Raw genomic sequence first — 15789 nt, 5'->3', positions numbered from 1 at the left:
TATATATATATATATATATATATATATATATATATATATCCTTCTAAGAGTTAAAGGAAACCATGAACAGAAGCAAGAAGACAGACAACACCCTTGAAGAATTCAGGAAATTTAAAGAGCAAAATGACAAAATAAATACACAATTAGAAATCATACAAAAACATTAATTAGAAATCCAGAAAATGAACACTAAAATTACAGAGATACATGACACATTCAAAGGACAAAACAGTAGACTCAAACTGGCTGAAGAACGTATTTACCAACTAGGGAAAAATCCTTTTGACACCAGCTTGTGTGAGGAATAATCATAACAAAGAATTAAGAAAAACAAAGAAAACCAAAAAGCTATATGGGATGACATGAAAAGAAATAACATATGCCTGATTGGAATTCCGGAACAAGTGGAGGTAAAAAATAAATACAAAATAATACACTGAGAAAACTGTTGAAGACTTGCTAACAGAAAACTTCCCTTATATCATGAAAGATGAAAAGAAATCTATCCAAGAAGCTCAACAAACCCCATACAGGATAGACCCCAAGAGAAAGTCACCAAGACATATCATAATCAAACTTTCAAAACCTAAGACAAAGAAAGAATCTTGAGAGCAGCTTGGGAAAAACTAAATGTTACCTATAATGGGCAGTCAATAAGACTAAGCTCTAATTTCTCAGTAGAAACCATGCAGGCAAGAAGGTAATGGGATGGCAATATATAAAACCTTGGAAAAGAATCGCCAACTAAGAATTATATATCCAGCCAAACTGTCCCTCAAATATGAGGATGAAATTAAGATATTCCCAAACAGAAATTAAGGCAATTTATGAAAACCAGACCAACACTACAAGAAATGCTAAAGAGAGTCCTTCCAACAGAAAACCCACAACAGAAAACAACAAATTAAAATCAAGATACTTAACACCACCACCCAGAAACCAACCCAGAAAAAGAACCTCACAAAAAATGTAAATAGAAAAATGTTGTTGTTGTTGTTGTGTACCATTGAGTCGGTGACCCTCCTTGGGTTTCCAAGGCAGTATCACTACGGAAGTAGATGGCCCAACCTTCCTTCCGAGGAGTGGTTGGTGGGTTTGAACCTCCAGCCTTCTGGTTAGCAGTCAAGTGCCTTAGGCACTACACTACCAGGGCTCCCAAACAGAAAAATAGAGGAGTCAATTCTGTAAATAGCACCAACAACAAAGCAAGTAAAACAAAAACAAACTCACCCCATCGAGTTGATTCCAACTCAGAGAGACCCCCATTGGGTTTTCCTAGGTGGTAAATCTTTATGGAAGCAGAATGCCTCATCTTCCTTCTGTGGAGCAGCTGTTAAGTTTGAACTGCCAACCTTCTGGTTAGCTGTCAAATATCTTAGGCACTACACCATCAGAGCTCCCAACAAACCAAATAGAGGGAACAAATGTTATAATTATAAAACTTCCAAATGGAGAGGAAGTCAGGACAATGTCCATATAGAACAGACTGTTCCAAATATAGGGAGATAAGAATTTACTATAGGGTAACCACAAAGAAAATTAACAATCCTCCTAACCAAACTAAGAAAAAAGAAAATCACAAGGGCTTAGTAAACACAAAACCAACAATAATGAAGAGAAAAAATACTTGATAAGAAAATTAATTTGGCACAGAAAAATATTTTAGACAAAGAAACCAACAACACAACAATAAATACAACAGAATGACAGCAATAAATTCTTACCTATCATTAATCACACCAAATGTGAATGGACTAAGTGCACCAGTCAAGAGAAAGAGAATGGCAGACTAGATAAGAAAAGAAGACCATCTATATGCTGCCTACAAGAGATCCACCTTAGACATAAAGATAAAAAGAAATTAAAAATCAAGGGATGGAAAAAATATATATATAAGTTAATGGCAACCTAAAAAAGAATAGGAATGGCAATATAATTTCTGATAAAGTAGACTTCAAGGTGAAAAACAGCATAAGGGACAAAGAAAGTCACTATACGATGTTAAAAGGGTCAATTGACCAAGAGGACCCTACCATAATAAATATTTATACACCCAATGAAAGAGTTCCAAAATAAAGGAAACATTAACTGAATTGAAAGGAAAAATAGATAATTCTAGCATAGTAGTAGTAGTAGACTGTAACACACCACTTTTGATGAAAGACAGAACTAGAAAAAAACTCAAAATGATACAGAAGATCTCAATAATACAATCAACCAACTTGACCTCATAGATATATACAGAGCACTCTACTCTTCAAAAGCACAATATACATTCTTCTCCAGTGCACACAGATCATTCGCCAGAATAGACGATATGTTAGGCCACAAAAGAAGCCTCGATAAACTTCTAAACTCTGAAATACTACAAAGCATCTTCTCAGATCATAATGCTATAAAATTAGAAACCAATAATAGGAAGACCAAGGGGGAAAAAAAACCAAGAAATATGTGGAAGCTGAATAATACACTGCTCAAAAACTACTGGGTAACAGAAGAAATGAAATGTGAAATTAAAAAAATTCCTAAAAACAAATGAGGATGAAAATACAACTTACCAAAACTGTTGGGACATAGCAAACGCAGTACTCAGAGGTCAATTTGTAGCAATAAATGCACACATCAAAAAAGAAGAGAGAATCAAAATCAACACCTTAACAACTCCAACCATTAGAAGAAGAGCAACAAAAGAAACCTCCAGTATCCAGAAGAAAGGAAATAAAGATCAGAGCAGATAAATGAAGCAGAAAACAAAAAAGCAACAGAGAAAATCATTAAGGCAAGAAGTTGGCTCTTTAAAAAGATTAACAAAATTGACAAACCACTAGCAAATTTAACAAAAGAAAAGAAAGAGAAGATGCAAATAACGCAAACAACAAATGAAATGGGTGACATGACAATAGAACTGAAATAAAAAAGCTAATAACAGAATATTATAAAGAACTGTACTCTCAACAAATTTGAAAACCTAGAAGAGATGGACAAATGTCTAGAAAAACAAGACTTACTCAAAATAACACAGTCTGAGATAGAATACTTGAAGAGACCCATAACAAAGGAAGAAATTGAGCAGGTCATAATAAAAACTCCCCACACACAAAAAAAGACCTGGCCCAGACAGCTTCACTGGTGAATTCTATCAAATGTTCAGAGAACACAAATTATTCCAGAACATAGAAAATCATGGAATATTCCCAAATTCATTCTATGAAGCAAGCATAACCCTGATACCAAAACTAGATAAAGACACCACTGAAAAGGAAAACTACAGACCACTATCTCTCATGAATATAGACACAAAAGTCTTTAACAAAATCCTCCAACAGAATCCAACACCATATCAAACAAATAATACACTATGGCCAAGTAGGATTCATACCAAGTAAGCAAGGGCAGTTCAACATCAGAAAAACAATCAATGTAATCCATCACATAAATAAAAGAACCACAATGATCATATCAATAGATGCAGAAAAGGCATTTGATAAAATCCAATACACATTCCTGATCAAAACTCTCAGCAAAACAGGAATAGAATGGAAATTCCTCAACATAATAAAACATGCAAAACCAACAGCCAACATTATTATCAATGAAGAAAGACTCAAAGCATTCCCCTTGTAAACGGGAACCAGACAAGGATGTCCTCTACCACCACTTCTATTTAACATTGTATTGGAAGTCCTACCAACCCAAAACCAAACTCAATGCCATCAAGTCAGTTCTGACTCACAGTGACCCCCCACTGGGTTCCCGAGGCAGTAAATCTTTACAGAAGTAGATTGCCTCATCTTCCTTCTGCAGGGTGCCTGATGGGTTTGAACTACCAGCTGTCTGGTTAGCACTTAAATGTCTTAGGCACTGAGCCACCAGAGCTCCTTTGGAAGTCCTATCTAGGACAGTAAGGCAAGAAAGAGAAATAAAACACATCCAAATTGGCAAAGAAGAAGTAAAGCTATCTCTATTTGCAGATGGCACAATCCTATACATAGAAAATTCAAGAGATTCAGCAAGAAAATTATTAGAACTAATAGAAAGTTCAGCAAAGTGGCAGGATACAAGATCAACACACAAAAATGAGCTGGACATTACATCAGGTAAATACACTACCTGCAGCAATCAATCATGGGGGAACAGAAGGGCAGTGTTTACACAGGGAGACAGCTCAGGGGGCGGGAGTGCATGGGAGGAAGGACACAGGGAAGAGGTAACTACAGGAAATGGGAAGACAGCTGTAACATTGTGGGGAACTGCAGTCAATGTCATGAGACAAAATGTTTATGAACTGCTGTGTGGAAAATGAATTTTTTCTGTAAACTTTCACCGAAACCACAATAAAAAGTAAAAGAAAAAAAAATCAGAGTTTTCTACATCAACATAGAGATCTCCAAAAAGAAAATAAGGAAAACTATACCATTTACAATGTTGCTGTTGTTGTTATGTACCATCGAGTCAGCCCTGACTCATAGTGACCCCTCCTTGGCTTTCCGAGGCAGTATCACTACGGAAGTAGGATTGCCCAACCTTCCTTCCAAGGAGTGGCTGGTGGGTTTGAACCGCCAGTCTTCTGGTTAGCAGTCAAGTGCTTTAGCCACTCTGCTACCAGAGCTCCCACCATTTACAATAGCTACCAAAAAGATAAAATAATTAGGAATAAATCTTATCAGGGACACAAAAGATCTACACAAAGAAAAGTACAAAACACGATTACAACAAACTACAAAAGACCTACATAAATGGAAGAATATGCCATGTTCATGAATAGGAAAACAGAGTATTATTAAAATGTCAACAGTACCCAAAGTAATCTGTACATTCAATGCAACCCCGCTCCAGATTTAATCAGCATTCTTTAAGGACACTGAAAACTAATTACTAACTTCATGTGGAAAGGAAAGTGACCTCAGATCAGCAAAGCACGGCTGAAGAAGAAAAACAACATAGGAGGCCCCTCACACTCCCAGTCTCAAAACCTACTACACAGCCACCATAGTCAAAACAGTGTGGTATTGGTACAATGACAGACAAATTGACCAGTGGAACAGAATTAAGAACCAGAAAGAGACCCATCCATCTATGGACAGCTGATCTTTGACAAAGGGCCAAAACCCATTAAAAGGGGGAGAGAGAGAGCCTCTTTAACAAATGGTGCTGGCTAAATTGGATATCCACTCACAGAAAAATGAAACAAGATCCATACCTCACACCACACACAAAAACTAACTCAAGATAGATCAAAGACTTAAATGTAAAACCCAAAACCATAAAGTTCATCAAAGATAAAACAGGGGAAAACCTAGGGGCTCTAATTTATGACATAAATAGACTATTAAACAACCCAAAATGTACAAGCAGCGGAAGAAAAACTAGATGACTGGGGCCTTTTAAAAATTAAATTCTTATGTGTATCGAACAACTTCTCCAGAAGAGTACAAAGGGAACCTACAGATTGGGGAAAAAATATTTGGCTATGACATATCTGACAAGACTTATTTCTAAAATCTATAGAAAACTTCAACACCTTAACATCAAAAAGACAAACAATCCAATTCAAACGTGGGCAAAAGACAAGAACAGACACTTTGATAAAGAAGACATACAGGCGGCCAACAAACAACATGAGGAGATGCTCACAATCATTAGTCATTACAGAAGTGCAAATAAAAACAATGAGGTATCATCACAACCCAACAATAATAGCAAAGTTCAACAAGGCAGAAAATAACAAATGCTGGCAAGGATGTAGAGAGATTGGCTCTCTCATACCCCGCTGGTGGGACTGTAAAATGTTACAGCCACCGTGGAAAACAGTATGATGTTTCCTTAAAAAACTGAAAATAGAAATACCATTTGATCTAGCAATTCCATTACTAAGAATATATCCTTAAGAGGTGAGCTCCAGGACACAAATTTATATAAGCACACCTGTGTTCATCACAGTATAATTCACTATAGTGAAGAAATAGGAACAACCTAAGTGCCCATTGACAGATGAATGGATAACCAAACTATAGTACATTCACACAATTGAATATTTTTGTTGTTGTTGTTATGTGCTGTCAAGTTGGACCAGACTCATAGCAACCTCTCCTTGGGTTTCTGAGGTGATCTCTCACTACGGAAGTAGACTGCCCAAACTTCCTCCCAAGGAGTGGCTGGTGGGTTTGAACCACCAGCCTTCTGGTTAGCAGTCAAGTATCTTAGGCACTATGCTACCAGAGCTCCCAACTGAATACTATGCAACATTAAAGAATAATGAAGAATCCATAAATCCCCTCATAAGGTGAATGAATTTGGAGGACATTATGCTGAGTGTAATAAGTCAATCACAGAAGGACAAATATGTATGAGTCCATTGTTATAAAAAGTCAAGGCAGGTTTAAGCAGGGAAGGGAATTTACTTTGTTTGTTACCAGGGATGGAAGGGAAAGGAAGGGAAAATTTCAGACTAGTTAAGAGTTATGTTGATTTGAGTGAAGGGACAGGCAATATAACAAAAGTGTGTGACCAGCACAATGACAATAGGGAAAAGGAGCACACAGAAATGTGCACAAAAGATACAGACAATGTGCAGAGGACATCAAGTTCAACTGGCATAACATACTACTCAAAAACATTGTTCCACATCCTACTTTGGCGAATAGTGACTGGGATCTTAAAAGCTTGCAAGTGGCCATCTAGATGCAACAATGGGTCTCTCCTTGTCCAGAGCAAAGAAGAATGAAGAAAATCAAAGATGCATGGAAAAAATTAGTCCAAGGGACTGGTACACCATGCAATCGTCAGACTATATGACTATGAGACCAGAAGCACTAAATGGTGCCTGGCTACCACTGTCAACCACTTGGAGGGAGATCTGTGTAGGAGATCCTGGATAAAATGGGAGAACAATGTAGAACAAAACTCAAAATCATTAAAAAAAAAAAAAAAAGGACCAGGTTTGCTGGTCTGATACAGCCTGATGAAATCCCTGAGACTACAGACCTTAGCTGCCCTTCCTTTCAGATCTGGAATTGAACCCATGCCTATGGCTTCCAGCCAAACAAAAGACAGGCATGTAAGCTGAACATTTACATTAGGCAAATACACTCCTTGGAGAGATCAATCATAGAAGAATAGAAAGGCAGTGTATGCAGAGGGAGACCACTGAGGGGGCAGGAATACAAGGGAGGGAAGGACACAGGAAAGAGGTTAACTATGGGAAGGAAGTGGAAGGGGAACTGTTGCATTGTGGGAAATTGCAGTCAATGTCATGAGACAAGTGCATGCGAACTGCTGTACAGAAAATGACTTTGCCCTGTAAACTTTCAGCCAAATCACAATGTGTGTGTGGGGGTGGGGTGGGGGGGGTGGGTTGTATTTCAAAAGCAAAAAAAAAAAATATATAGACAACAGAGGCAAATACTATTACATGCACGATACTGCATTACCAGTGACAGCAAACAGTAGTCTATGGGTAAATGCATACACAGATAAGATCAGTTGTGGGCAGGTAAATAGGAATATACCCATGACCATGGATAGATTTGGCTGGAGATATTCTTATATGTGTATTAGTGCTACAAATGTATCCATATACATTACAGAAGCAACAGGGGACAGGGTTGGAGTAACTTCTCAGTGACAACCAAGCACCCTGAAGGAGAGAGTCACCAGGCCTACAGACTCGGGACCACAGTCTTGGGGGACATCAAGCTCAATTGGCACAACACAGTACATAAAAATCTTGTTCTATATCCTACTTTGGTGAGTAATGACTGGGGTCTTAAAAGCTTTTGAATGGTCATCTAAGATGAACTACTGATCTCTCCTCATCTGGTGTAATGAAGAGTGAAAAAAATCAAAGTCATATGAAAACAATTAGTCCAAGGATATGAGGGACCATGAAGGACCTTAGCCTTCATGACTCTGAGACCAGAAGAACTAGATAGTGCCCAGCTACCAATGCCTACCAGTCAGAAAGGGATCAAAACTGGAGATCCTGGATAGAGGAGAAGACTAAACGTAGAACAAAATTCAAAAACACAAAAATGACCAGAATTACTGGTCAGATAGAGACTAGTGGAAGCCCGAGACTATGGCCCTGGGTTATCCTTCAGGCCTGGAACTGGACTTACTTCCATGGATTAGCTCTCAGCCAAACAGCAGAAAGGCCTATGAGCAGAATGCCTACCCCAGGGAGATGCACCCACCTACCCTAGGGAGATGGACCCCTTGGATCAATCAACTGTGAGACATGAGAAGCACAGCATTTGCACAGAGGGCAAGTTGGACAGATAGGAATGCATAGACAAGAAGGGCACAAAGAAGGTACTCACAGGGAGGAGAGCTTTTTACTGTTGGGATTATAATAGGAGCCATGAAACCAATTGCTCATGAACTGTTGAGAGTAAAACGAATCTGCTTTGTAACTCTGCACCCAAATCACAATGAAAAATTAAAAAACAAATAAATTAATTAAAAAGACCCTAGGGTGGGAGAGTTTGGGGAAACAGCAAGGAGGCCAGTGTGTCTGGAGTACCATGAATGAGGTGAGACTAGAAAGAGTTAGAGTCAGAAGTATCAAGGGCCAGATCACATAGGGCCTACAAGCCAAGGTGAGGACTTGGCCTTTACTCTGGGTGAGCTGGAAACCACTGGAGGCTTCTGAGCAGAGCTAAGTGACTTGAATGGGTTTGCATGTTAAAGAACTCAATCTGGCTGCTGCGTTGAGAAGAGATTATTGTGGGGCACAGAAAGAAGCAGAGAGATGAGTTTGAAGCTGTTCTAGTAATCTGGGCCAGAGATGGAGGGTGCCTGGACCAGCGTGACAGAGGAGCGATTGGTGATAAGTACTTGGATTCTGGATATAATCTAAGGTAGAACAGTATCTTTTTCTAAAGGATCAGATGTATGTTACGAAAGGAAAAATGAGGTCAAGTATGACTTCAAGGTTTTTGACTTGAGTAACTAGAAGTATAGGCTTGAAGGGTAAAATTAAAAATTCTACTTTTGGACAAGTTAATTTTGAGGTGCTAAGCCACTCAGATGGGTTTGTTGAATTAACAGTAGGCTAACAAAGTCTAGAGTTTAGGGCAGAGACCTGAGCTAAAGATACACATTTAGGAATCTTCATTAGTACAAGTCATTAAGACTGAAAGAATTCACCTAGGAGTGAGTATGGATATATAAGAAAAGATGTCCAAGTTGCTGAGCAATGATCCCTAGAGCCCTTCAACATTCAGAGACATATGCGGAGATGTGGAGGTGGAGGAGAGGCAATGAACAGGAGGAAACAAGACAGGTGTGCATAGAAACCAAGGAGCTCTGGTGGTACCATGGTTAAGGCACTGGGCTACTAACCAAAAGGTTGGCAGTTTGAACCCACCAGCAGCTCCATGGGAGAAAGACAAGGCAGTCTGCTTCCATAAAGATTTACAGCCTTGGAAACCCTATGGGGGTCGTTATGAGTCAGAATCGACTCAATGGCAGTGGGTTTGTTTTTTTGGTTTGGTGCCTGGAAACCAAGTGAAAAAAGTAGTCTAAGAATGAACTGGCTGTGCCAAGTGCTGCTGACAGGTCTAGAAATGGGATCACACTGCTTTGCAATCACCTTCTGTTTTTAAACTACATGATAAACACCTCAATAGATATATTAAAAAAAAAAAAAAAAAAAAACACACTCACTGCCATGAAGTCAACTCTGACTCATAGCAAGCAACCCCCCTTTGGATTTGCAAGGTGGTATCTCTACGGAAGTAGATTGCCCAGTCTTCCTTCTGCCAAGTGGCTGGTGGGTTTGAAGTGCCAACCTTCTGGTTAGCAGTCAAATGCCTTAGGCACTATGCCACCAGAACTCCTCAGATATATCAGTATACTTAATATCGATATATCAGTAGAAGCCTATTAGTATACATTTTTAACAGATGCAGGATTTTACTGCCATTATAAACAGTGCCGCAGACTTGCAGCCATCTTTTTAATCACATCCTAAATAATTTTCTAGAAAATAAATTCTTCCATGTGGAATTGCTTGCTCAAGCAGTATGTTATGATTTTAAGGGTTTTGCATATTGCCAAAATGCCCAACAAGATTGCTCTATTCAACCACCATGGTCTAGTAGAGAGCCCATTCCCTGATATCCTGTGTAAGGGTACATATTATAATTAATTTTTCATCATTTACCAATTTTATAAGTGAAAAAAATTTAACTTATAGCTGACTATTAATGAGTTTAAACATATTTTCTGTCCTCTATGGCAATTTGACAGAAGGAAGATGGGACGATCTACTTCTGTAAAGATTTACAGCCTCAGACACCCAATGGGGGTTGCTATGAGTCAGAAATGACTCAATGGCAGTAAGCTTGGTTTTTGGATAGCAATTTGAATTTTGGGGGGAGGGCACTGAATTTTCCATTGGTGATCCTAGCCCACTTTCTATTGGCCTATGTCTTTTCTGATTCATCCATATGCAAGAGGTTCCTGTATACTAAGGATATTTTTTTTCTGCCATACATGTCAAGTTTGTTATATGACTTTTGATTTTATTTGAAGCATTTGAGGGGGTATTAAACTTTTCTGTAGTTAAATCATCAATAATTTTATGACATGTTTAGAGAGTCCCTTCCCCAAGATTACAAATTTGAACATATGGAATTCCTAAAGTGGTTGTTAGTGAAGCTATTTATCCTTTGCTTTTAGGAAAAATTGTCCTCTGGAATATTTTCTTACTTTCTTCTCCCTCCTGATAGTACGCTGAAAAAGACCTCATTAGATTCTGTTTCCACAAAAGTCCTATTAAAGTCACAACATTTGAAAAATAGAATCCAATAATGTTAGGGCCAAATGGAGAAAAAAAGCAAGCAGGTCAAGCTAGCTGTAGGGCAAGGGAGAATATAAATGAAAAAGTATTACACATCACTGTTATATAGAATGTTTACTTTTAGATTGCTAATATTTTCCATCCTCCTTTCATAAAAGGATTGGAAGAAAATGCAAACATTTCTTTTCAAACCTAGCATAATTCTTTGTTTTCAACCACAGATTTAAACTGGATCCTCTGATACTCCACCACTAACTCCATACTCTTAACTGAAGACAGAGCCTGACTTGGCACAGTACAAACGTTTACGGGATTAGAAAAGGCTGAGAGTACCAGTACTGTTTTCTGATGCCTCTTTCTCTACATTTTCAGGAAAATGTTGGCAGTTGTGAATTGAATTGATCATCCCAAAATGTACAGGAATCCTAAGCCCTATACCTGTGGATGGAAACCTATTTAAGGATAGGGTTTTCTTTGTTGTTATTTAGATCATAGGGTAGTACTAAATGTAATCATTTGAGTTATTATTATTAATTTTTTTAAAAAAGCAGATTTGACAGAGACACACACACACAAACACAGGAGAAGACTTATGAACATATGAGGATCTGTACGGAATCAAGGAACACCCTGGACTACGAACCCTGATGTGGACTTTTAGCCTCCAGAAGTACGAAAAAAACCCCACATTTCTGCTCTTTAGTACCATCCCAAACCCAAACCCAACCCACTGCTCTCTGCTGTCTAGGCGATTCCAACTCATAGTGATTCTGTAGGACAGAGCAGACCACCCTTAGGGCTTCCAAGGCTATAATCTTTACAATAACAGAATGCCACATCTTTTTCTCATGGAGTGGCTGGTAGGTTCAAACCCCTACTGTTTCAGTTACCAGCCAAGTGTTTAACCACTGTACCATGTGGTATTTATATTATAGCAGCACTAGGAAATGGAGACAGTAGTCTAGCACAGCTATGCAAGAGTCTGGGCCCTGAAGTCAGTCCTGCACTGAAATCCAGCTCTGCCATTTATTATCGTTGGCAAGCTACCTTTTTCCCATTCTGGAAAGTGGGGGACACAGATCTATCTCACAGTTGGTGTAAGGCTTAAGAGAGGTGACACATATAAAGCACACAGCACTGGGCTTGGCTACAGTCAATGCACAATAAATGCTAGGCTTCTATTACTATCTTAACTTCTTTTACATTTATTTCTAAATTCTGCAGATGTTCCATTTACCTCTTTTGCTAGTTTCTGTCCTTGTTCCACACATATAGGCTTTTCTTTCATATCATTCAGTCTTGCTAAAGTTTTGGGGTCATCTCGGAGATCAATCTAATTAAGAAAGGTCAATAATGTCCCGTAATATTATAAGCTTTAAAGATAAATCAAAGCACACATTCCCATTTCATCCCTACATATAAATAAATAGCTTTTAAAATTAATTAATATATAGTTGCCTTCTTTGGGCACTATTTTTCCAAAACTACTATGTTGTTGTTGTTAGTCGCTGTCAAGTATGATTCATGGCACCCATGTGTGTGCAGAGTAGAACTGTTCCAGGGGGTTTCAAGGCTGTGGCCTTTCAGAAGCAGATTGCCAGGTCTGTCTTCCTATGTGCCTCTGGCTGGGTATGAACCTCTAACCTTTTGCCTAATAATCAACTGAAATAAAATGCTTGTATTATTTTGCTAAATCTTAAGGCCATTTCTCTGAAACCATCCCCTCCCCCCTTAAGATAGGCCACAGAGATTATCCTTAAATGGGTAAAAGCAAAGCAGACATACCTGAGTTCCTATCAATAAAAAGGGTACATTTGGTGCATATTCCTTAAGTTCTGGTACCCACTCCTCTTTCACATTTTGGAATGAGGCTGGATTTACCACAGAGAAGCATATAAGGAAGACATCAGTCATAGGATAAGATAAAGGTCTCAGACGATCATAGTCTTCCTAAGGAAGAAAGAAACATGTCATTATTTACAGCTTACATTTCTATAGGTGAATAATGAAGTATACATAAGATTACATAGTCAAGGAGGCAAATTCAGGAACATTCCACAGGCTGAATGTATAACATGTTATACAAAACAAGTTAATTTGTTTGTTCCTTTTGAAATCCTGAATACCACTGGGGTAAAAATATGAAAAAATATCATTAACAACTGCAATGAAACTTTGAGAAAATGCATTGTGATTATTAAAGCTGTCACTGAAAACCTCTTTAACTGGGAAGTTTATATAGAGTACTGCTAACAGCTAAAAGCTGTCTAAGTATTATATGTATAATAACTAATGTATACTGGCCACCACTCATCTGTCAGTTTGTTGTACTGTGATGGCTTGCATGTTGTTGTGATGGTGGAAGCTATGCCACTGGTATTTCAAATACCAGCAGGGTCACCCAGGATGGAGAGGTTTCAGCACAGCTTCCAGAATAAGACAGACTAGGAAGAAGGACATGGTAGTCCACTTCTGAAAACCTGGCTACTGAAAACCTATGAATAGCAGTGAAACACTATCTGATACAGTGCCATAAGATGAGCCCCTCGGGTCAGAAGACACTCAAAACACTACTGGGGAACAGCTGTTTCCTCAAAGGGGAGTCCACCTTAATGACATAGATAGAGTAAAGCTTTTGAGAACCTCATTTGCTGATGGGGCATGACTCAAAATAGAAAGAAACAGCTGCAAACATTCATTAATAATTGTTGTTGTTGTTGTTGTTATGTGCCGTCGAGTCGGCCCCGACTCATAGCGACCCCTCCTTGGGTTTCCGAGGCAGTATCACTACTGAAGTAGGATTGCCCAACCTTCCTTCCGAGGAGTGGCTGGTGGGTTTGAACCGCCAGCCTTCTGGTTAGCAGTCAAGTGCTTTAGCCACTTATGCTACCAGAGCTCCTTCATTAATAATAGGAAGGTAAAATGTGAAAAATTTGAATCTAGGAAAATTGGAAGTTGTCAAAAATGAAATCAAAGGCATAAAGATCAATATTCTAGGCATTAGTTAGCTGAAAGATACTGGTATTGTGTCAGACAATCACAGGATCTACTATGCTGGGAATGACAAACTGAAGAGTAACAGCATCACATTCATTGTCAAAAAGAACATTTTAAGATCTATTCTGAAGTACAATACTGTCTGGGATAGGATAATATCCACATACCTACAAGGAAGACCAGTTAATACTAACTACTATTATTCTAATTTAGGAGCTCTGGTGGCATAGTGCCTAAGCCATTCGACTGCTAACCAGAAGGCTGGTGGTTCAAACCTACCAGTCATTCCTCGGAAGGAAGATTGGGCAATCTACTTTCGTAGAGATACTGCCTCAGAAACCCAAGGAGGGGGAGTGATTTTTTTTTTCTTTTTCAGATTTTTCTAATTTACGTTTCAACTACTTAAGCCAAAGACAAGGAAATTGAAGAGTTTTACCAACTTCTGTGGTCTGAAATTGACCAAACATGCAATCATGATGTATTGATGATTATTGGTGACTGGAATGTGAAAGGCAGAAACAAAGAAGCGGCATTGGTAGTTGGAAAATATGGCCTTGGTGAAAGAAATAATGCTGGAGATCGATGGCAGAATTTTGCAAGACCAACGATTTATTCATTGCAAATACCTTTCTTCAACAAAATAAATGGCGGCTATAAAGTAGACTTCACCAGATGGAGTGCACAAGAATCAAATTGAATACATCTGTGGAAAGAGGCGATGGAGAAGCTCAACATCTTTAGGCAAAACAAGGCCAGGAGCTGACTGTGGAACAGACCATCAATTGTTTGTATACAAGTTCAAGTTGAAGCTGATGACAATTAAAGCAAGTCCATGAGAGCCAAGCTATGACCTTGATTATAGTCCACCTGAATTTAGAGACCATCTGAAGAATAGATTTGACACATGGAACACCAATGAATCAGAAGCGACTTGACACCACCTAACAATAACACAATATATACTGGATATTTACTATGTATTGGGTGCTGGTCGATATACTCTTCAAGACATTAATTAATTCTCCTAACAACTATATGACATAAATCCCATTATCCCTGTTCTCTATTTGAATAAACTGAGGCACCAAAGTTAAATAACTTGTAGAAGAATGCAGAGACAGTAAGTAATGGAGCCAGGAGTCAAATCATGGCAATTTTCACTCCAAGGCCTATGCTGTTAACCACTTTGGGAGCTCTGGTAGCATAGTGCCTAAGGCACTTGACTGCTAACCAGAAGGCTGGCGGTTCAAACCCAACAGCCACTCCTCGGAAGGAAGGTTGGGCAATCCTATTTCCGTAGTGATACTGCCTTGGAAACCCAAGGAGGGGTCGCTATGAGTCGGGCCGACTCGAGGGCAAATAACAACAACAACAACAAAGACCTAAATTTACACTTTCCCTGTTCACAGTTTTCTGAAGAGTGTATGTAAATTTAAAGACAGCAAAACTACAAAAATCTCCCTTTCCTCTCCAATTTCTATTTCTTTCCTCAAATGTAGATGCTTTCATGTGTTTCCAGTTTTTTCTTTGCATGCATATACCTACAACTATACACATTCACAAGTTGTTGTTGTTGTTAGGTGCTGTCAAGTCGTTTCCGACTCATAGCAACCCCATGCACAGCAGAATGAAACACTGCCCAATCCCGCGCCAGCTCCATGATTCCTGCTATACTTGAGCCCATCATCGCAGCGACCATGTCAATCCATTTTGTTGAAGGCCTCCCCCTCTTTCATCGACCCTCCACCCTACCAAGCATGACATCCTTCTCCAGGGAATGGTCCGTTCTTACAACATGACCAAAACAGGTGAGACGAAGTCTGGCCATCCTCGCTTCCAAGGAGCATTTCAGGTGCACATCCACCAGGACAAATCTGTTAGTTCTTTTAGCAGTCCATGGTACTTTCAGCATTCTTTGCCAGCACCACAACTCAAAAGCATCAACTCTTGTTCAGTCTTCCTTATTCATTGTCCAGCTCTCACATGCA

The 15789-nt window shown here is 38.9% G+C and overlaps 1 protein-coding gene across 1 annotated transcript in view; it reads right to left on the bottom strand.

Annotated features, from left to right (window-relative positions):
- Positions 1-15789, bottom strand: part of RHOQ (ras homolog family member Q) — a 64228-nt gene that overhangs the window by 3281 nt on the left and 45158 nt on the right. Inside the window, exons 3-4 of the mRNA XM_007944396.2 lie at positions 12590-12754; positions 12042-12137 (exon numbers count right to left, since the gene is read on the bottom strand). Coding sequence (XP_007942587.1) covers positions 12042-12137; positions 12590-12754 — 261 coding nt within the window. The remainder of the gene's footprint in view (positions 1-12041; positions 12138-12589; positions 12755-15789) is intronic.

This window comes from Orycteropus afer, unplaced genomic scaffold (assembly GCF_000298275.1).
Source record: "Orycteropus afer afer isolate SDZICR_OR568_19922 unplaced genomic scaffold, OryAfe1.0 scaffold00124, whole genome shotgun sequence".
NCBI classification, from domain to species: Eukaryota; Metazoa; Chordata; class Mammalia; order Tubulidentata; family Orycteropodidae; genus Orycteropus; species Orycteropus afer.
The sequence above is the reverse complement of the archived record's forward strand: the minus strand, read 5'-3'. Positions and strand labels throughout refer to the sequence as shown.